General features: G+C 43.1%; 1 protein-coding gene and 1 pseudogene across 1 annotated transcript; both read right to left on the reverse strand.

The window, feature by feature from the left end:
- Positions 1-8471: 8471 nt before the first annotated feature.
- LOC123849781 (olfactory receptor 13C7-like) lies at positions 8472-9438 on the reverse strand (annotated as a pseudogene).
- An 8393-nt stretch (positions 9439-17831) lies between these two features.
- Positions 17832-18880, reverse strand: LOC123849782 (olfactory receptor 13C7-like). Its single transcript, XM_045882676.2, is given in 2 exon segments — positions 17832-18180; positions 18182-18880. Coding segments are annotated over 2 exon segments (960 nt in total). The 3' UTR covers positions 17832-17919.
- Positions 18881-23609: the final 4729 nt, after the last annotated feature.

Consider the following 23609-nt stretch of genomic DNA (forward strand, 5'->3'; position numbering starts at 1 on the left):
CAGTCTCACAGCCATGAGGTCATGCCCTCAGCTGATATCAAGAGTAGGAAGCTTCACCAACAGAGCCACCTAGATACCCCAAGATTATGAAATTTTCTAATACAATGGGCAGAAATTACTTTGTATTCAGGGGAAAACATTCTCAGAACGATAACTGCCCTCACTAACATTTTGCTTTCCAAAGCTTCAGTTCCTGCCTTGCTCTCACCTCCAACTGTGGTTTGGAGCAGAAGATAGCCTTTCTGACATATGGTCACAAGGTCAAGAGTAGCTTTATGTTGCACCTCAGTGCATAGGTCACTCACCTCTCAGCTCATCGCGTGGCCATTTTGTCATCTATCATTGTCACAGGAAGATGTGGGGGAATCCAGTACAATAAGATACCTTGAGAGACCATGTTCACGTAACTTTATTATGGTATATTGTACCTCTCACTGTGTCAGATATATAAATTAAACTTTATCATAGGTACATGTGTATAGGAAGAAACAGGATACATAGAGTTCAGTACTATCTGTGGTTTCAGGCATCCACTGGGGGCCCTGGGAGGTATCCCCCATGAATAAGGAGTAGAAAGAAAGTAAGGAAAGTAGAAAGAACTAGCCACAGATGGGGAATCACAGACAGAGATGGGTCCCAGCTTGCCTGTCTGCTCATCCTCTGACCCTGAAGAAGGCTCAGTCTTCTGGGAAATCTCAGCAGGATGGGGATGGGGATGGGGCTGCCTTCTTCCCAGGGCTCTGGGCTCCTCCCGGGGAGGATGGAACAGCAATGTCAGGGCAGGGGCTTGGTGACTGGTGAGCTCTGTAGAGCAGGAGGGACTGCCTGGGCTTAGCCTCAGCTGTTCCTCCGTGCTCCAGCATCAGCCGCTCACAGTCGGTTGCAGCTGGAAGGTGCTTGGAGCAGAGGCAGGGTGAGGAGGAAAGTCCATCTTTGGAAAATGCTCTGCAAAAGTCATGGCCACCACCCCTGTCCCCACCACAGCCCAGCGCTCCCCACCTGCATCCTGCTTACAGCCGCTTCTCCGAGTCTCCTGATGCCAGACACAATTCTCAGCTCCTCACTGGGCCCTGGGCCAGACCCTGGGTGCCAGAGAAAGACCCCGGACACTCCCCTGCTGGACTCCCTTCACCTCTGAGACCCTCTTTCTTCTTCTTCCCCATACATCCCTGTGGGAACTTTAGCCTCGGGTGGGGTCTCTCTCACATCCCTCCTCCTAGACGTGCAGGCTGGCTGGGTGTCTCAGCTACAGAGTCTTCATGGAGAGGACCTGTCATCCTGGTCTGAGGCCCAGAATCCCAAGGGTACATTTTCCCCAGCAGGGAAAGGAGTCCTCAAGCAGCAGCTGTGAACTCCTACAGGGACCCTGTTAGTCCCAGAAGCAATTTAAAGTTTGGAATGTCAAATGTGCACAGGGTGCAGGCCCTAGGCATACCTGGGGCCTCCAGGGACCATCTCCCTGTCCCAATTAGAGGTAACGGCTGGGACACGGTCAACTGGAGATGGAGAAGAGTGTATAGCAGATGCTGGCTTCCTCCTGAGCTTTCCCTGGGGTCCCAGAGAAGCCGGTGCTCGATTCAGGGCCAGACTACGTTGTCCCCATGCTGAGTCCTAGACATCCGGAATGGGGAGGCAGGCCAAATGTCTAATAACAGCAGCAGCAGAATTGGCTACATTCAGTGAGGCGCTCCCATGTGCCGGTCACTGTGACAAACACTTCACAAGCACTCATTTTAATATTTTCTCCACTTCCTCATGAGCACACGTTATTTCTTGTCATTTTGCTTCTCAGCATTCTGACTAGTGTGAAGTGGCATCTCATTGTGGGTTTAATTTGCCTTTCCCTGATGAATTGTGATGTTGAGCATCATTTCATGTTTCTGTTAGCCATCTGCAGGTCATCTTCGGAGAAATGTCTATTCAGGTCCTCTGCCCATTTTTTATGTTTTTTAAAAAGATTTTATTTATTTATTTGAGAGGGAGACAATGAGAGAGAGAGCATTAGAACGGGAGGGTCAGAGGGAGAAGCAGACTCCCTGCTAAGCAGGGAGCATGATGCGGGACTCCTTCCTGGGTTCCAGGATCATGACCTGAGCCGAAGGCAGTTGCTTAACCAGCTGAGCCACCCTGATGCCCCCTGCCCATTTTTAATCAAATCATTTGTTTTCTTGGTGTTGAGTTATGCATTCTTAAAATATTTTGGATAGTATCCAAATATATTATCTAATACATTGTTTGCAAATATCTTCTCCCATTCAGTAGGTTGCCTTTTCATTTAGCTGATGGTTTCCTTCACTGTGCAAAAGCTTTTCAGTTCAAAGAAGTCCAGGAGTTGATTTTTGCCTTTGTTTTCCTTGTCTGAGGTCTTGGAGATCTTTAACCAGATTCACCCCTGCATGACGATATTAATATTTAATATGAATATATTAAAATTTTATATTTACACATATGAATATGCATGCTTATATTAAATATATAAATATGTATATTTATATTTCTTGGTATGTTTTCAAATATTTCATAACCTGTTGCTGGAGTATAGAAATGCAATAGCTTTTTTTGTACATTGATTTAGTGTTGAGGAACACTTTTAAATATTTAAAATATATCTCTAAGTTATTTTAGATTTTGTTTATAGTAGGCAATAATAACACCAGTAAATAATGACAACTTTCGTCGTCCTTCAAAATTGATAGACTTGTCTCTTTTCTTGCCCTTCTGCACTGGCTGGGACCTCCAGTTCAATGCTGAAAGGTTTTTGTTTTGTTTTGTTTTGTTTTGTTTTATCATATCATGAATGGGTGTTGTTTCTTCAAATGCTTTTTCCTGCTTCACTTGATATAATCATGTGGTTTTTCTTATTTAGCCTGTTAATATGATAGATTGCATTGACTGATCTTTGGCTATTGAACCAGCCTGTCATTCCTGAATGGAGGAGAGCCTCATTGCTGCTAGAGAGCAGGAGTTTCAGCTCCCCACTAGGGCTCTGCTGATTCCCTCCTGGCTGGCAAGGGCAGGGGTACATTTTTACTACTGCCATGTCCTCTGCTGACATCATGGGAAGAGGGGCCTCACTGTCACAGGCACAAGTCCTGACTCTCCTCTAGACCCTCTCTGATACCACCCAAGTGGGAAGGAGAAGGGGCCCCTCATTACACAAGGGAGGGGGTGAAAGTGCAGGCTTCCCACATGGTCTCCACTGACACCTGGAGTGGGGATTTGTTACTGTCTGGTGGAGATAAAAGTTCCACCTCTCTGTTCAGCCTCCTCTGATGCCACATTAGGTTTAGGATTTTGCATCAGTGTTCATGGACAGTGTAGGCCTGAAAGGAGTTTATTGCTTTTCTTTAATTTGAAAAAGAGCCTGGCATTTGACCAAGACTGGTTTGCAGTTTCTTGTATCTCAACTGAGAATGATCTACCACGTAAGATAAATGTAGAATTGCAGGTGGAGAATGCAGTGGTCAGCAAGAGAGGGAGACCAGATAAAGATGCTTTTACTTTGGCTTTGTCATTTTCAGGATTCCCTAGGCTGCTAGATAGAGAACTTACTCCAACCAGCTTAATCCCACAATGAACTGTAATGTTCATGCAGCTGAGAAGTTCAAGGGTGGATTCAGTCCTAGGCCCAGCTGGATTTAGGGACTCAACATGTCATTAGGCCCTTGGGTCCCTGCATCTGTTTCTTATCTCTATTTGTCTTTTTCTGGCTTCATTTTACACTCTGGTGCACAGACTTCCTCACATGGGAGGGAAGAGAGTTGTCAGCAGCCCGATTCAGGTTCTTCTATTGGAGTCTCAGATGAGAATGAGCCCTGGCCAACACCTAGCCTGCAGCCCTGTGGAGGACTTGGTCGAGCTCCTCTGACTTACAGAAACTGCAAGATTATAAGTGTGTGCTGTTTGAAGCTAATAAGTTGGTGGTGATCTGCTGTGTAGCATCGGAGGCTAATAAGGGACCATTTCTCTGCTTGCTCCAATTGCAAATGTCCCGGGGAATGGCTCTGGTTAGGTTACACGTCTTCCATTAGGCTGATTGCTGTGCCAAGAGTTGGTGTCCTATGATTGGCAGCTGCATGGAATGACAGAAGAGTGAGAGGGAGCAGTTCCCCTCCCCACCAAAATAACAATAGGTGTACTGTGCAGGATATAGCTGACTTCTGTGATGGCATTCTTAGGGAGTCCAGCTGTGACTTTTGAGTTCTCATAGCAGACATTGCATACTGGCAACCTCTAGCCAATTCTGGCTATGGAACAAATTTTGTTTGGCCCTCATAATACTTATCTTGATACCATGAAAGAATCTACAGAGAACAGTCAGCTCAACTCTGCAAGTACCAGAGGTAAACATGGAACCTGCAGCTGGGACAGCTGCTCGCTCTGCATCGCCTCCCCCACTCCTACATCCCTTCCTGGTAGCAGCTGACTGGGGTCCAGGAAGGTTATCTGCTGGAAGAGGCAGTCAGCTCCTGCTTCACACCTGGTCCTTCCCCACAGTCCAGCATCTGAAATGCTCTGATTTAACCTATTAGGGTGATTACATTCTTGACCTGTTGTCTGTGACCATCTGGGATGTTTGATTTGGTCATGTTAGCAAAAACTTTCATTGGAGACTGTAATCTCGAAGATGTTAGGGATCATCCTAACCTGAGATAAATGGTCACTAGTTGTAATGAGGTGGAAAGTAATCAGCACATAAGCAGAGCTCTGAAAGCCCCCATTTGTCAGTGGTCTGTTCTAGACTCTTTGGTTACCTCCAAAAGCGTGGACTGAGTTGAAGGCTTGTTTTCTTTGCTTCTGAGACCTTTAGATCAGGGAGCCTTCATGTTTGCCTCCAAGCCCTGGGCTTGGACCTTCCTTCCCAACTAAGAGGATGGGCCTGCTGTAGGGATGGGAAAGTGGATGGGGCATGGCTCATCCCAACCTATTGGCAAGAGGAAGAAAGGCTTTGAATGAGGGCACCTGGAGGATAGTTAAATGTCCCGAGGCTTACATTCAGGGCTTTCCCTTCTTCAAATGAACATATCTTATTATTTTTCCTGTTACTATATGATCTTGTAAATATATGATATTCATATAGGTCTCTCATACTTCTTAAATATTTTCCGTAGGTATTGTAAAGTTTTTGTGACTGATGTGAATTATATACAACTACTCTAGTGTACTTTCTTACTACTTCTTGTAGTTTTGGCATTCGAGTGAAATTTTTTCTAGTTAAACGACATTTGTGAATAGTTTTCTTTTTTTCCCTTCTTTTCAATATTTATATTCTTTATTTTCTTCATCTCATCTACTTAGCTAGACTGCAAAATGATAGAGACATTGAAAGCTGGTGACCTAATCCAAGTTGTAGGCATGCTGCTTGCTGATGTTCTGATCCTTTCTTTCATGTCAAGGGTAGTTTCCTCTATTGAAGTGTGCTACTTTTAAAAAGGCAGAAATCAATGTTAAATTTTATCAAGTGACTTGTCACCATCTGTTGATGAGATCACTTTTTCTTCTTGAATCTATTAGTAAAATGGTTTCAATAGATCTCCTAATCTTTCCTAATGTTAGAAACCTTGACGCCCCTTAAAAAACTGGGTACTGTGTATCATGTATTTAATATGCAGTGATTTAAATCTACTTAGGTTCAGTAAATGACTTTTTTCATTTGCTCAACTTTCTTTGCTCATTCATCATCCTCTTACTCTTTCAAATTCTTCATCCTAATACTTGTCTGCTGGTATTTTGTCTTAAATTTCCACAAGCATGTATTTTTTTAAAGATTTTATTTATCTGAGAGAGAGTGAGGGGAAGAGAGAGAGAGAGAACAAGCAGGGGAGGGGCTGATGGGGAGGGAGAAGCAGACTTTGAGTTGAGCTGTTGAGCAGGGGGCCTGACACTTCGCTCCATCCCAGGACCATGGGATTATGACCTGAGCCAAGGCAACCATTAAACTGACTGAGCCACCCAGGTGCCCCTCAACAAGCATATTAATACTTTTGTTATTTCAGTATCAATGCATTATACTCATATATTATATTCATAAGATTCCCTTTCCTGCCACATCCTTGGTAAGCTGAGACCTTCAATGGGATGTAACTATACTTCTTTTTCTAAATGTCTCAGCCTAATAAAGTCATCTAGAATTGTAACTGGAGCTACACCCTTGCTTTGTTGTCACTGTTTACCTCGATGCGTTTCCTAATAATTCCTTCATATATTTGTCTTTGCACATTTGATATCAAGCATTCATGAGACTTTATCTATGTCTTTGGACATCTGACCAGTCTCCACTGTGTCTTACATACCATATCTGTCCCAGTCCTTCCATTATTTATTTTTAACTATTTGTTTGGAGAACTTTATAAATAAAATTTCTTTTTGAGAAAGGGATTATAGGGGTATGTACTGTCTGTGTTTACACATGCCAACAATGTGTTTTCAACTCTCATATTAGTGCAATGGTCAGGGTGTGTAGAATTTGGACTCGCAGCCCCTTCCCTCAGAACTCTGTCAACCTTGTTCTGCTGCCATCTACATTTAGGGAGGCAGAGCAGCAGGCCAATGGCAGCCAGATTCTTGTGCCTTGTTGGGAAATATGCTTTTATGCTGTGGAAATGTCTTTAGAATTACTTTGGCATATAGGAGAATTACAACTTATCCTTGGATAGACTGTACATAGGTATGTCTTTTGTTACAATTCTTACCTGGTGACTGATGAACATTTATGAAGAAAATATGCAGAATTTCTGTTCAGTGAAATATTTTTCTCCTCCTTTATTATTTGTCTTTCATCTGTTCTGGTTTCTACTCCTGAATTACATAATGGATTCCCCTGGTCTACCTTTTATGTCTCTCACCTGTTCTCAAATAACCGAATTCTCTCTCTCTCTCTCTTTTTCCCCTCTAAGCTTAGGAGAGAAACTTAAGTTCTTTTTAATTTAAAAATTCATTTTTAAGCATTGTTTTATCTACTTTTAAATACTTTCTACTGGATTTTATTTGATCAATAATGTTGATTTTTTCCCCCAAGACAAGTTTTTATCTCCCAATTACCTTTTCCCCTAGCTTCTCTTTGATAGACTGCTTTTGCTTTATTGATTCAATAGCCTCCAGAATTCCACAGAGAATACCACTGACGCTTTTCTTTACTGTCTGATAATCTTCCTGCAATAACTCTTTTTCAGGAAAGCCTGTTTGTTTGGAGGGTTAGTTTATTTCCTCCCTGTTGGGTTAAAAGTTCATGTCAACTCTCAGAGGCTTTCTATTCCACTCATTCTTTTAACTGGACTTCTAGATTGCTAACTGTTGGGAGCTTGGAATTCCTCACCAGTCATGGGGGTGATTCTTAGATGTCTGCTGGTGAACATCACCTTCTTCTCCCTCTGACTGCCATGTAGGGTTGGGTATTCTTAGGTAAAAAAGCAACTGATGGTCACCACTTGGAGGCATGCTTGGTCAAGCCAGGTCAGGAAGTTAAAAAATTCATTTGATTCCTTTTTTTTTTTTTAAGATTTATTTATTTGACAGAGACAGTGAGAGAGGGAACACAAGCAGGGGGAGTGGGAGAGGGAGAAGCAGGCTTCCGGCTGAGCAGGGAGCCCGATGCGGGGCTCGGGATCATGACCCGAACTGAAGGCAGACGCTCAACGACTGAGCCACCCAGGCGCCCCTCTTTTTTTTTTTTATGTTATGTTAATCACCATACATTACATCATTAGTTTTTGATGTAGTGTTCCAAAATTCATTTGATTCTCCTAAATACATCTCAGTTTCCACATCACTCTGATGACCTATGGGAGGCCTCAGCTATCCAGGGACAGAAGCCAGGGGTGAATAACATCTTCAAAAAGGGGAAAGAAAAAAGGCCTGAGTCTTTGATCCTTGCATTAGTTTTGCCACAACCTACTCACTCTCCTCTCTGCTCCAAAGCTATGAATGATTTTCTGGTGGGGACCATGATTGAGGACAGGAAATGAGGTTAATTATGGAGACTTAGGAAGAGAACAATTCAAGAAACAGTTTTAGGAATGAATGTGAAAATAAGGAGAAAGAAACAATGAGCATAAAGATAAAATATTACTATTATTTAATATGGAGTAGGGCATGTTGAAAGGTAACATGAATCAAGGACCCATCCAAATATGTTCAAAGAAAGAGGCCAAGGTCCAATTGAATTACAGATCTATAGACTAGAGCTTTTTGTAAGTTAAAAATAAAACTTGAAGAGTAATTTTTCTTGGACATCAATTAGTTCAGTAGGCATCCCAAAGATGGGCAACTATAAGGCTTGACCAGTGGTATACACTTTTGTAGAAGTGCTTATAGAATGGGGCAGAAACATCCCATTTAAGGCTTTCTATTCACCTAAAGCCTTCTGTGTAATCAGATTTGCCTATGCACCTTTGAGGAAATTGGCCCCTTATCTTATCGTCTGAGACCCTCAGGTGAGAGAAACTAGGGAATAGAGATCTATCAAGACCCCTTCACCATCGGTGGGCAAAGTGTTTGTGAAATACCAGGTTCTTCACAGCAGCCTTCACATCCTTGTTTCTGAGGCTGTAGATGATGGGGTTGAGCATGGGGGTCACCACCCCATAGAAGAGGGAGGTGAGCTTGTCTGAAACATCCTGCTTGTCTGCCCCCAGGGGGTCCTTGGATTTCGGCTTCCCATACATGAAGAGGATTGTTCCATAGACGATGACCAAGACTGTGAAGTGGGCAGAACAAGTGGAGAAGGCCTTTTCCTCCCCCCTCAGCTGAGGGGATCTTCAGGATGGTAGCAATGATGAACACATAGGAGACGAAAATGAACAGAACTGGAATGCCCAGGAAGATGACATTGGCCACTGCCATACTGATCACACTGATGGAGATGTCAGCACAGGCCAACTTCAGGACAGCCAGGATCTCACAGGTGAAGTGGTTGATGACATTGTCCCCACAGAAGGGCAGTCGCATTGCTAAGGATGTTTGCACCATGGCAGTCATGCTTCCAGCTGCCCAGGAGCTGACAGCCATGGGCACATAGGCAACCTTGCTCATGACCATAGGGTACCTAAGGGAGTTACAGATGGCCACATAGCGATCAAATGCCATCATGCCCAGAAGCACACATTCTGTGGCTCCCATGGCAAAGGAGAGAAACATCTGCACGGCACAGACGGAGAAAGGTATGGTTTTCCTTGGGGTTAGGAAGCTGTTGAGTATGAGGGGGACTGAGGAGGTTGTGTAGCAGATGTCCAGGAAGGAGAGGTTTCCCAGGAAGAAGTACATGGGCGTGTGCAGGCGGGAGTCAAGGATGGTCACCAGGATGAGGACCCCATTGCCCAGCAGGATAATGAGGTACATCAGGAGGATGAGCACAAAGAACATTTTCTCCAGCTTTGGGTGGGCTGAGAGCCCCAGGAGGATGAACCCCACCACAGGAGAAGTCCAATTGGACCTGTCCATGGTATATTTTCCCTGTCACCTGCAGGAACTCAGAAAGTCAACTTCACGATTCTCTGATACCTAAAGTGGCCAGATATCCATTGAGGATACTTTCTTTGCTAAGCAGCTGGAAAACAGCCCTGGCAATCTGGGGGGCTCTTTACATTGCTCTAATTAAATGCAGAGAAATTGGTAAAAATCTACTTTGTGATATTTGGCCACCCATAGAGGTGTTTGACATTTCACAAAATTAGGTTTACTTTTCCTAATCACATTTAAGATTAACATCACACATTTACCTCAGCTTATATCATGCGTGGCTGATTCATTTTAATCAATTTTGTGAGAATTGTTATACTCCATTTGTATGAATATTTTTCTTTTTCTTTTTTTTAAAGATTTTATTCATTTATTAGAGAGAAAGCAGGAGAGGGGGTCAGAGGGAGAAGCAGGCTCCCGGCTGAGCAGGGAGCCCGATGCGGGACTCAATCCCAGGATCCTGGGATCATGACCTGAGCCGAAGGCAGACGCTTAATGACTGAGCCACCCAGGCGCTCCTGAATTTTTTTCTTTGGGGGCATGAGACTGGTGGAAATAACTGATCTTCATTCTCAATTCCTGATCATTCCCCTCTCCAGGTAATTTTGCATATGACTTCCCTCCTCTTTTAGAGTTCTCTCTCACTGTCCACAGACCCTTGGGATATTCATTAATTCGTTCCTTCACTCACCTTCCAAACTCCTTGGAGCATTTACCAAAAGAACTGATTTTCACCAATCATTCAGTGTATGGGGATTATCAAGTCCCTTTTCCTCTCTGGGCTCTCTTTCCCTAATACTCATTTTGGAATGGATTATATTTAGAAATATTCTATCTAGGGACTAGATGATCTCATGAATTTCTCATTCTTGGACTTTCTGTCCTACCACTGAGAAGTCCTTCTCTCTTTCCTTCCAGTTCACCCCATGCCACATAGTCACAAGGAATGGAACCAGGAACTGGGCTGGGCCCACAGAGTTTACATATTCTTTTACAAGTTCTGTCTTACCTTTTCTGTAAATAGAGCAATGAAGAAAACCACTTGTCTGAGGTCTGGGAATAGTCTAGAGGCTGAAATTAGCCAATCTGATCTGAAAGTAGCAGCCAGAGGAATTAGCCCCTAAAATGGATGAGAGCTGAGTTTTTTGGTCTTTGTTCTATGTTTGGGTAAAATCCACAAAGGACCATGCATTGCGTATGACGCCAGTTAAATTCCACCCTGCTATTGGGATTATCCTAGTCCCTGAAGTGATTTAAAGTTTTGAAGGTGAAGTGACGAAGTTTAGAAAATTTAGACATCTGGGATTATGTCCCCGAGATCCAATTATTTTGAAGTCCTTCCAGAAATACTTTATTCCCCCTCCCTCCCTTTATACCCATCCTGTTGAGCTATTGGAAAGATTAGGAGGAAGGGTCATGCTGGTCCTGCCAGAATTAACATAAACCCCAAGTCAATGAGAACTCTCAGTAGAGTCCATGATAGGTCTAGGAGAGTATGCAACTCACTGCACAGGACAAATCCTTATAGCTCAGTATCCCTGGCATTTCCAAATTCAGGATGTTGGGGTTGGAAAGAGGCAAGTGACCTGGAAAGTTCCTTCTTGTCTGTGTCCCACCATATAGATTGTGAGCTCCTACCATAGGCCAGGCCTTTATAAGGCATTGGGAGATTCAGAAATGAATCTGGTTCTAGCTCTTGCCATGAGAGTTCCACAGGCATAGCAGCTGTGGGCTTGAAAAAAGCCAGTTGATTGCAGAACTGATGTCCTGTTGTTTGAAGTCTTTCTCATGCTCATTTGTTTTATCCTTTCCAGAGAATAAACTTTTTGTTGGGATGGCTAAGAGACAGGTGGCCAATGTCATGGGTTGAGGGAGGGGGTGTGGGGACTCTGTTTCTTATACATTTTTTGCCTAATCCTCCTTGTTTTAGCAGCACCCCTTCACCCCTGGACCTAGAAGGACCTGGCACAGTGGCTGCTCAGTGCTGGAGATCTGGTTGTAGCACAGCACTCTCCCCATTTGTGGCTCAGGATTTGGCTCTGTCAGATCTGCCTTAGAAACGACCACTAGTCCATCCACTTTCCAGCCTTCAAAATGTTATCACTCTGATACCCCCCTTCTTCTTAACCTTGTGGTTTGTCATTTAAAAACAAATGAAACAAGGGTGCCTGGGTGGCTCAGTTGGTTAAGCAACTGCCTTCGGCTCAGGTCATGATCCTGGGGTCCTGGGATCGAGTCCCACATCGGGCTCCTGGCTCAGCAGGAAGCCTGCTTCTCCCTCTCCCACTCCACCTGCTTGTGTTCCTGCTCTCGCTGTCTCTGTCTCTGTCAAATAAATAAATAAAATCTTTTAAATAAAAAAAAAAATAAAAAAATAAAAAAATAAATAAAAAAATAAAAACAAATGAAACAAAACAAAAAAAGCTGTAGTTTTTGTGTGTTTCAGGAGGGAGAAAAATTAGGTGCATGGGTTCAGTCCTCCTGTATGCCTCAGTCCTGATTCTGTGCAATTTCTAACATCCTCTGTTATTTTCTTATGTGCATTAGTCATTGTTTCTTGTCTGTTTCCATCTGCTAGAATGCAAGTTTCATAGAGGCAAGGACTTTTTTCTACATTGTTTATAAATGTATCCTAAGTATAAAAACTGGACCTGGTTTGTGGTAGGCACTCAATAAAGAGTTGCTGAATAAATTAACAAATGAATTTGTGACCTACCCTTGTTTTCTTCTTTGCTCCATGGTAGCTCTTCTTTTTATATTTTTACTTTTATCCCATCTTTTTAAATTTTTATTTTTTAAACATTTTATAATGTATATAACATATTGGTACAGTAGAACATTTATGCATTTTATAAATAAATAACCAGATGGTGTAAACTGTAAGGATGCATGGCTTTAAAACCTAGGGGACCATTGACCAGATACATAGCTTCTGGCTATGGCTCCAGCCTTTCAGATATGTAACAAACCTCTCTTTTCTAAGTGGCTCTTAAATACTGGAAACATCTATCTTGAGCAGAACAAGCTTGCAGAACTCAGGACTTTTGGCCCTATTCAAAGAGAATCTGCCATCTTACTTGTCTGCACCAAGTACCTTTCTTTGTTGGAGGCCATCCATGGTGAACAGGGGTGGGTGACTGCTCCTGTTTTGGAAAGTCACCTCTGAGCTTCGAGATGCCTTGAGGGTCTGGTTTGGAGTCTCTGTCTGTCTCTCCCCACCTTGGGTTTCTCCTGCAACTCTTCTACAGCCTGTCACCCCTCAGTATTCCACTCATGGGCTTGGGTCTCTTGTGGAAAGCTCAGGAACAAGTGGGAGAGCCCACACCATTGCCTCGGCTGTTATGATTGGCCCCAATACTGCCAGGTACACAGGAATCGGGACACATATCACAGTGACAGCCTGACTCACTTCTGCTCTTTACAGGAGCTGTGCCCACATTGGCTCTTAGCATCTTATTATGTTGGTGTATCTTTGTTGCCAGGTGGACTGGGGATACCTCGGGCTCCAAGGCCTTGACACAACCCATCCAAAAGATACTGCTGGGGGCTCTTAATCTTTTCATGAGAAAGAATTCAAGGACAGACACAACACAGGAGATGAGCAGTACAAACAGGAGAGTTTATTAAGTCTTATTACTCACTCTCTAGACGTGAGAGCGGGTGAGCTCAAGGGAGTGCTGCACCCACTGGGGTTTGGATTTCTATCTTTAATCGACAGTTGTTAACAAAGGGGTGGAATATTCATTACTCTAAGGTGGAAATTTTCTTCAAAACAGGTGGTCTCTTCCAGGAATGTGGGTTATGTGCCTTTTCTTCCTTAGTTCGTTGGGGATTTGCTGTCATGGCACCCTTAGGGAGGAGAATTTTTAGCCATCTTGGGCCTGTCTGGTTTAATCTGGTTTCCTGTGTTTTTGTTTTGGAGTGCTGCCAGGATAGACCCCTGACTTTAGTTAGCTGTGACTTCCTCTTTGCTAGCTTCCAGGCATCCTGTCAGAACCTAACTAACTGCCTCTAACAACTTTAAGCCCTCTCCAAACTTTCCTGCAATGAGATTATGCATGGGAAGAAATAACCTTGATAATCAGTAGGTTAAGTAAAAATTCTGTAGAAATTGTAGTTATGAATTTTATATATGTATAAATATTTTATATTTACATATATTTCCTCTTTCCACTGAAAGGCCTAGAAACTATGATAAACTCATTAGCACCCTTGGCACCCAGATTGTGGTTTCTAAATACCAGTCCCCACTAAAGGAAAAAAGAACTCCTTAGAGAAAATGATTATTTCCATATCTGGAAAGGAACTGCAAATGTTGAGCCTATAATATCTTGACCTACTATAAAGCAAGGAAGCCATTAAGGATACTAGGGTCCTATTAGAAGATCTCAGGTGCCATGAGTTCATAACCACACTAAAACTTACTAAAACCTCTCAAATATCTAGACCTAATCATCAATTTATAGGAAATACAGGGACAGACACTATAGAACTGTAATCAGTAGATTGTAGTAATGTGATATTGTAACAGATTAAGAGGTATATATTTGTTCATTCAGACGACCAAAATATATTTCTCACATATATTTGGTCTTTGTCAAAGATTCCTGGTTCACAGCTCCCAAAGCCCTTGGAATTTCCTGAACAAGAGCAATGGGAGCACATTTGTTACAATGTCTGGTCTCTTGTCCTCCGTTCCTGAGAAACACTTCAGAGCCATAAAGGTGAAATGGTGTCTTATTATTCATGACAAGCCCCTTTCAACCACACCAGGGTTTATGTTAATGAGATGATTTTTGGAACATAAATAAGAATGGAGGCTGTTTGCCAGGGGGACCAACATTGAATAGAATGTTGGAACTTTCAGTCCCACCACTTCCATCCCCATCCCTAGTTTCCAGGGCAGGGAAAGGAACTGGAGATCGAAACAACCACTAATGGTCAATGATTTAGTCAATTGTGCCTATGTAGTGAATCTTCCAAAAAGACCAAAAAGGTCAGGGTTCAGAGAACCTCTGGGTTGGTGAACAGTGAACATAGGGGAGAGTGGAGAGGGCATGGAAGCTCTGCACCCTCACCAATACCTTGCCCTATGCATCTCTTCCATCTGACTATTCTTGAATTATATCCTTTTATAATAAACCAGTGGTCTAGTAAGTAAAATGTGTCTCTGAGTTCTGGAAGCTGCTGTAGCAAATTAAGAGGAAATTAAGGAGTTGGGCGGGGGGAGGACAGGAAGGGAATGGGAGAGGGGAAAGGGAACTGCAGAATAAAATACACTAATCATAACGTATAGTCTTATTTGGATTTTGACTCAAATAAACAAATTGAAATAATTACAGCATTTATAAGACATTTGGGGAAATATAAAATGCTGGATAATTGATGATTTCAAGGAATTAGTGTGAGTTTTAGGTATGAAATGGTAATTTATATTTTACAAGAGTACTAATCATTTTAAGAGGTAAATACAGAAATATTTAAGGATGATATACTACGAATATCTGGGATTTGTTTCAGAATAATTCAGGAGAGGGAGAAATAATCCTTGGAGTTATAGGTGAACAAGATTGGTCATGAATGGCTCATTGTTGGATCTGGGACATGAATACCTAAGGATTCATTTTATTATTTTCTCTACTTTTCTGTAGATTTAAATCTTTCCATAAAATGAAAGAGAAATTCTCCATGTCTTGGGTCATGTATTGTATGGTTCTCTTGGAGCATTTGATTTATCATTTCTCTGCAGACCAGCTTTCTCTTTCTTGCAAGGCACATGGCCACATTGCCACATTAGTCCTGCATTTATGTGGTCTCTCAGCTCAAGAGCCCTATGCCAACTTACAAGGGTCTCTATATCCACATTCATATTCCTTGGAGAGAAAATATGATTAGCTCTGTTTTGGTCAATAGTCCAATCATCTGTGCCCAGGGGAAGGGGCACTACTGTCCTCTTATCAGGTACTAAGGAGGAAACAGCTTGCCTCTGGCAGAACGTTCTAGTTAGTTTTCTACAGGGTCCAGATATGCCAAGCTTAGAGTCCTCTTAGGGTCATTAAGCAGGACATGTTGTGACCTAATCCCCCAGGTGAATTGCCTTTACCATCTACCTATCCCAGGGTGCCATACAAATCCCATTATTTTCTTTGTGGTTCATGGCAAAAAATGGGAATGGGAAACACTGAACTAAATAGGTGGTAGGCAGATTTCAGAGAAGTTAACTATAATATAAAACAAACTTAAAGATAAGTTGATAAATAGAGGAACTGGAACCTAACCAAGGTCTGGTTTCAAAGCTTCTGATGCTAACACAACTATTGTACATGATTTTTGTGAGGATTGCCAGTGTCCATGGATTCTGAAAAGAGAATATATGCATTATGTGAGCAATGGAGCTTGCATGATGTCACAGTTTGAGTTTGCCAGGAAGCAGACTCTAGTATGGAGATTGCGGGGCATAATATTTATTAGGGAGTGCTCTTGGGATCAACACTGGTGGAAGAGAGGATGAGAAAGCAGGATTGGGCAGAAGGAGGAGTTGCCCCATGATGTAGTCTCAACAAAGGCCGCAGTCAACCCCATGGGGAGCTCTAGCAGTAGGATCACCCTTCAGAAGTATCCTGTGTAGGGGCAAGATGTTTATATCTCTCCATCAGTCAATCACTGGTTATGGGCTGCCCTAAGGAAGGGGGCATGATCTTGGGGGAGTCAGCTCTCTTCAGCTAAGGGCACTCTTTAGCTGATTCATGAAGGAGAGTGACATCTGAAGGCTTTCTGAGGGTAGGACTTTCATCAGCTGAAGGAGTCCTGTTGAGAGTCCTGTAGAAAGATCTGGGTGGAAACTAGTTACGGTTCTCTGAGTCAAAACTAGTAAAATGAAGTTTGTTGAAAAGGAATTCTGCTCTGCAAGTATGTTTCATTTTTAAGTCAATTCTTGACTTATAAAGGATGGAACTGATCCCGAATTGATGTCATCCTCCCTGTAGTGAGCTAAGAAGGACATAGATGGGCTCTGTGCTCAACAGGGAAAGGCAAATTCACACCAGAGTGGGACAGATAATACTGGGTTTGAAATGGTGAGACAGGACTAGCCAGAGAGACTGTTTAAGGGCCCACACAGGCAGTGACCAGCGACCACGTTTCTGCCCAGTGTGGACAGGAGAGTGCTGTAGGGCTGAAGGGGGTGGCTGGCTGCATCTCAGATAGGAGAAGCTCAGGACACCCAGGCAAGGCAAGCAGGGAGCATTTATTTTCATTAGGAAATTTTGATTCTCAGGAAAAAAATAGACATCCAGATACCTCAAGGAAAAAGACATTCAGAGTTCACTCCCTCACAGAATCTTTGTCCCTTTTTGTGTCTCTAGTGACTGAGATCCTCACACATTACACCTCTGGACCCCTTCTCAGGTGCTTGGTGAACTGGTTCTGTCTTTCAGTTTTATCATTCCACTTCTCCTCAGTCAGCCACCTTGCCCCATCTTCTGCTGGTCCCATGGTGCTCCTGCTCTACTCTCCCCCACAGGTCCATCCTCTAACTCTCCAGACTATCGGGCCAGACTGTGTACTTAAATATGTAAGACTTACTGAGGTCAGGAAAATGAAGCTTAAAACCAGATACCAGCTATGAGTGCTCCTGGGCTAGGATCTTCCACATGCATTTGTAGGATCCAGCTTACTTGCCCTCAAAGGAAATACTCCACATGGAATCTACATGATTCCAACTCCTCGGAGTCTCAGGGGAAGGAAAGAGCCAATTTCATTCTCATCTCCTGTCTCAGCCCTGCCACTAAGAAAAACAACATTGAAAGATGTGCCATTTCATCTCCAATGCAGACAATTTTTTGTACTGTTATGTCATGAAGTTTTGCCCCACACTGTCTTCCACACCTTCTTTGCACAGAAGGATCTTAGATCTTTATGTAACTCAAAAAAACGCTAAGCTGTTTTTCCCAAAACAATGAAGCGACTGCTCACAAGGGTGAATTCAGATGTGCCTGGAAGGGAACCAGAAAATTACTACTTGTTTTTTCTTTTTTTTAAGATTTTATTTTATTTATTTGACAGAGAGAGGTAGCGAGAGCAGGAACACAAGCAGGGGGAGTGGGAGAGGGAGAAGCAGGCCTCCTGCCGAGCAGGGAGCCCGATGCGGGACTCGATCCCAGGACCCCGGGATCATGACCTGAGCCGAAGGCAGACGCTTAACAACTGAGCCACCCAGGCGCCCTACTACTTGTTTTTTCAGCAGCACCCATTCCATCCCCTCAAGTCTCATCCCGTCAGGTTTTAGATTTCATCATTTTTAGAACTTGGGTCCAGTAGTTGCTAAAGTTCTCCATTATGTATGTAATTCTATTTTCTGGTAATCATTCTTCACATATCTCTTCTTTGGGGACACATTCTTCTGAGATTCCTGGGTGCGAGAGCCAAGAGCACAGAACTATAGGGACATTTGTCCTCCAGAGATCACTGGGTAAAGCATTTCTGACTTACCAGATTCTTCACAGCAGCCTTCACATCCTTGTTTCTGAGGCTGTAGATGATGGGGTTGAGCATGGGGGTCACCACCCCATAGAAGAGGGAGGTGAGCTTGTCTGAAACATCCTGCTTGTCCGCCCCCAGGGGGTCCTTGGACTTCGGCTTCCCATACATGAAGAGGATTGTTCCATAGATGATGACCAAGACTGTGAAGTGGGCAGAACAAGTGGAGAAGGCCTTTTCCTCCCCCCTCAGCTGAGGGGATCTTCAGGATGGTAGCAGTGATGAACACATAGGAGACGAAAATGAACAGAACTGGAATGCCCAGGAAGATGACATTGGCCACTGCCATACTGATCACATTGATGGAGATGTCAGCACAGGCCAACTTCAGGACAGCCAGGATCTCACAGGTGAAGTGGTTGATGACATTGTCCCCACAGAAGGGCAGTCGCATTGCTAAGGATGTTTGCACCATGGCAGTCATGCTTCCAGCTGCCCAGGAGCTGACAGCCATGGGCACATAGGCAGCCTTGCTCATGACCACAGGATACCTAAGGGGGTTACAGACGGCCACATAGCGATCAAATGCCATCATACCCAGGAGCACACATTCTGTGGCTCCCATGGCAAAGGAAAGAAACATCTGCACGGCACAGGCGGAGAAGGAGATGGTTTTCCTGGGGGTCAGGAAGCTGTCGAGAATGAGGGGGACTGAGGACGTTGTGTAGCAGATGTCCAGGAAGGAGAGGTTCCCCAGGAAGAAGTACATGGGCGTGTGCAGGCGGGAGTCAAGGATGGTCACCAGGATGAGGACCCCATTGCCCAGCAGGATCACTATATACATCAGGAAGATGAGCACAAAGAACGTTTTCTCTAGCTTTGGGTGGTCTGAGAGGCCCAGGAGAATAAACTCTGTCACAGAGATGGTCTGGTTGACACTTTCCATGGTATGTCTTTTTCAACAGAGGAAAACACTCGGAGATCCAAACTCAATATTCTTTGCCTTGCTTAGGTCCAGGGCATCTGGTCTGGAGTTCCAGTTAGGCTGAGTTGTTAGAAAATAGTCTTGATAGTCCACAGTCTCTATTTCTTCCAAGAAAAAGAAGCAATAAAATCAGAAATTACTTTGGGGCATAGGACATCAAATTTATAATATGTAAAATGGTCATTCTGATAATTTAATGCATTTGATCAGAGATAAGACATATAACACATTCTTTTTCTTTTCTTTTTTTTTAGATTATTTATTTATTTATTTGACAGAGAGAAACATAGTGAGAGAGGGAACACAAGCAAGGGGAGTGGGAGAGGGGGAAGCAGGCTTCCCATGGAGCAGGGAGCCCAATGCGGGGCTCGATCCCAGGACCCTGGGATCATGACCTGAGCTGAAGGCAGATGTTTAATGACTGAGCCACCCAGGTGCCCCATAACACATTCATTTTTATGGTTCTATGTCCATATGGCATTTCATCTCATTCGACTTCTATCAGAAAAGTGACTTTAAGTTTGCTTCATGTTCTCCAACTTTGTGCCAGTTACTAGTGAAATGATTAGTTGTGACTGCATACTTTCTTTCTTCTCTCTAGATCATTTTCACAGAAAACATACTCCTGTTGTTCCCAAGATTTCCTTTCTCATAGGCCCCACCTGCTCCAGGGCTTTCCATCCATCTGTATTTCCATCCATCCACCCATCCACCCATCCATTCATCCATTAATGTCTGAACATCCTTCCACTAAAATATTTGTTGATTAACTAGTATGTGGGTATGACAGTTCTTATGAGAAGCAGGGGTGCCCCATAGTCCAGACTTAAATATGCTCACAACTTAGCAGGAAAGGGAAGCAGAAGGATTCAGGAGAGGCTAGAGTATCTGAAAAGGTATCTAGGGTATTGGTGGGAATAGAATTATGGAAGGCTCTTTTGGTGATACAGAATCCAGCTGGGTTTTCAAGGACAAAAAGAGACTGGACATGCAGAGATGGAAAGGGAAGTTGTGCGTGTTTGGTGGTGGTGGTGGTGGGGTCTCCAAAATAACTTCATGAAATGCTGCTAGGTCCCAGATAGTGTGAATCAGATATTCCATGAAGATAGAGGCCTGGATGTAAAAATGAATAGTGGATCACAGCTTCTGGAAATCTAGTTCTCTCAGATAACTAAAGCAGTCCTTTTTTTCTTATTCTACTGAGTCACACTTCCTCTGGATGAGCATCCTTACAGAAATCACTGGACATGAGTAGTCCTTGAGCCTTTTAACTCAGCTGCTAGATATGTCACCCAGACTAATATTCTGTCACTGATTATGCTCCCCAAGTAATCTAGTCCAATCCTCTCTCCCACTCTAGATCATTTTCTGCACTGCACTGATGTATGGCTTTCAGCATCAGTTTGACATATTTTCATAATGAAGAGCTCACTATATTCCCACACAGCATACTGCATTATTTGCAGGCTCTAGAGTATTAGAAAATGTTTCTTCATATTGAACCAAGCAGGCAACTTTCTAAGAGTTCCTTATTCATATGATGGTAGTCAGCTTCCTTCTGGAACTGCAGTGAATCTGTGGAAAGTCATTGGGTCTGTAAGGCAGCGATTTGGACTGTATTCTTCTTAACCTTCTAATCTGCTATGTAGACTTCAGTACTTCCTTCCCTCTCTTACATCCTCAGCTTACCCTATTCTGTATTGGGATTATAAGAGATCAAGGATGTTCAAACTATTTAGGAAAGAGAATTATTATTTTTTAGGAAGGAGAAATTCTGTTTTCTTAAATTTAGAACCCTCAAATATAAAGCAGAGCGGCTCTTGTTGAAGTGGGGAAGGAGGGCTGGGCAAGTCTGGGCTACTCAGCCAGTGAGGCTCCTTCAAGGCATTGCAAACAATTTAAATGGCGCCCTCTGGAGCCTAACTCTGGGACAACTCCAGCCTTTCCATGGCTGTGATGTGAATGACGCTCCCTGGAGTTAAACAAGAAGGGGCTCTGAAACCATGGGCCCATCTCATTTCTGAGGGTGTCTCTAAAGTTAGATGAGTCCATTAAATGAGACTGAAAAGTTTCATAGGTTTCTTGCCATCTAGGTTTTTCTAATCCAGGAAGAAGGGGTTTGTGTTGCCCTCGGTCTTTGTGAGACCACTGAAATTGCTTCATCTCTTCCCTTTTCAAGCCCAACCCCTTTGAAAAATCAAGTCAAAGGCTGGAAATGTTACTGTGCTAACAAAAGGCTGAGGATTACTCTGGTAAGAACTCTCACTTACCTTTATTAGGAACCTACTGAGAAAGGTTCCCTACAGTTTGGGAATAGTGCATGGGCCAGAAATAGCAACACTAGTTTGAAAGGCCCAGGCTGAGATGTCCACCTCTGATTTGAAGAGGGGTGAGAACCAGTTCTTCCCATCTGTCTTGATTGTGTATTGTAGGCAAAATCTCCAAAGGAACAACCAGTACATGCAGAAGGCAACTTGAAATCAGTGTAGTAATTGGGACTGTTGTGTTCCCTGAAGTGATTAAAAGTTTGGAAATGGAATCATACAAAGTAAGAAAACTTTTTATACTTCTGGGACAATGTCCCCAGGATCTAATCATGCTGAAAACACTCTAAGAAGACTTCTTTTTCTCTTTCCTTTGTTCCTGCTAGAACTTTCCACTCTTAGGCCACTGAAGGACATCAAGGGAAGCATTTCCATGTCCTGCTTAAATTTCTACAAACTTCAAATTGCTTAAAATTCTTGAAAAGAGCATCCAGAGAGATATGAATTATTTTAAAACATTCTATGTTCATGGCATCATGGAACCAGCAGCTGTGGGCACAGTGTTTCTAAGCCAAGTGCTCAAGGCATGACTATGGACACTTGGAGGGAACTTCCACCTAGAACCCTGAGGAGATTTCAAGGAGCAGGAAATTTCTGGCCAGGACTTGAACAGTGGGGGAGAATTTACACATGAAGAGATAGGAAAGAGGTGGGGGAAAGGGAAAACTGTCTTCGGGACAGAGCTTGGCAAGTCTTGGGCTTGAGTATTTCTTCCATAGCCTCAACAAGTCATTTGTTTGACAAGCATTGTGGAACAGGAGGTATAGAACAAAGTCCAGGGAAGATATTCTGTGCTGGGGGAATCTGGAATGTGGTGCAGTCTCTAGGATTCCCCTTGCTGATTCTTGCCTGCTGTTATTTATGACCTTGTGTAATTCCCTTGCCTTTAGTGGCTTGCTTCTGACCAAACGGTTACACTGCCTCTCTGGGTTTGATGAAGCAAACTGTCATATTGGAGAGGCCTGAGTGGCAAGGAACTGAGGGAAGTCTCTGGCCGACAGAGAACTGAGGTCCTCAGACCAACTACCAAATCAACTACCCTCAAGTTACATGGCCAACAACCATGTAAATGAACTTGGGAATAAAGCTCATCTCTCATCCCCAGTGAAACCTCCAGAAGAGATCCCAGCTCTAGTCAACATCTTGATTGCAGTCTTGTGAAAGACCCTGAAGCAGAAGACCCAGCTAATCTGTGCTCAGATTTTTGACCTACAGAAACTATGAAACAATACTCATATGCTCTTCTAAGCTACTACGTTTTGAAGTAATTTGTTTTGCAACAATAAATAACTGATTCATGGAGTATGGTTATGAGCTGTGAGGAAGAAGCTAGGAAAAGAAAGAGGTGACACGTTTGGGAAAAAGTTTTTGAGTGAATGGGACCCTTCTACTTTCCCAAAAATCGGTCTCACTGCCAGAGGACATTGGTGATCAGAAGGATTGTCCTCATTCTAGACCACAGCTTGCTTATCTCCCTGCAGCTCTACCTGGGTCCTTGCTTAGCTCTTGGGGGACACACAGGACATGGTTGCTTCCTCTTGTGTATCAGCCTTTCAAAAATAAGACAATAAGTTATTGTAGACATGCTCAGTTACACTGAAGATGTGAGCCTGAACTAAGCACAACATTCCTTCCACAATAATTTCACAAGTAACTAACAGTAACTAAACAGTAACTCAATAAATATATGATGAAATCCTGACTAAGAACCATCCTGGGAAACCAGCTCCTAGCATCAGACCACATGGCAGAAGGAATCTTGGGCCTTCAAATGACCTGCCTTTGAGAGGGACTTTTCACTATGATTTAGAGCAAAGAAACAGTAACAAATACAATAACAAGCTCCCAATAGAATACACCTTCCTCTTGTGTTGAGTCTACTAGGAAGTCCATTAGACAAATTTGTGCCTTGCCAATAGCAGTCATTGTAGCAAGTCCATACATTTAGGCAGACTGATAGGAAGTTGTTTGCTTTTTTTTTTTTTTGATAAAATTTACTTACAGTGAAATATATACATCTTAGGCGGATCATCCAGTGAGTTTTGACAGATGTGCACACCCATGCAACCCAAATCCAGTCAAGTTAGAGAACATTTCCAACACTGCAATGAGCTTCTTATGCCCTTTGCCAGTCGGTCTCCAATACTACCCTGCCCAGAGCAATCTCCATTGTTATGATATTTTTCACCTTTTTAGAAACATCATATTAATAGAAACATGCAGTAAGTATTCTTTTGTCTAAGTCTTTATTCAGAATGATGTTTTTGAGATTCATTCATGTTGTTAAATGATTTAGTGGTTTGTCCTTTTTTATTACTGAGTAATATTCCATTATATGACCATTCCAGTTTGTTTATCCATTCTCC

The sequence above is a fragment of the Mirounga angustirostris genome, unplaced genomic scaffold (genome assembly GCF_029215605.1).
Source record: "Mirounga angustirostris isolate CCGP_5_RB_7025 unplaced genomic scaffold, mMirAng1.0.hap1 SCAF_15, whole genome shotgun sequence".
NCBI lineage: Eukaryota > Metazoa > Chordata > Mammalia > Carnivora > Phocidae > Mirounga > Mirounga angustirostris.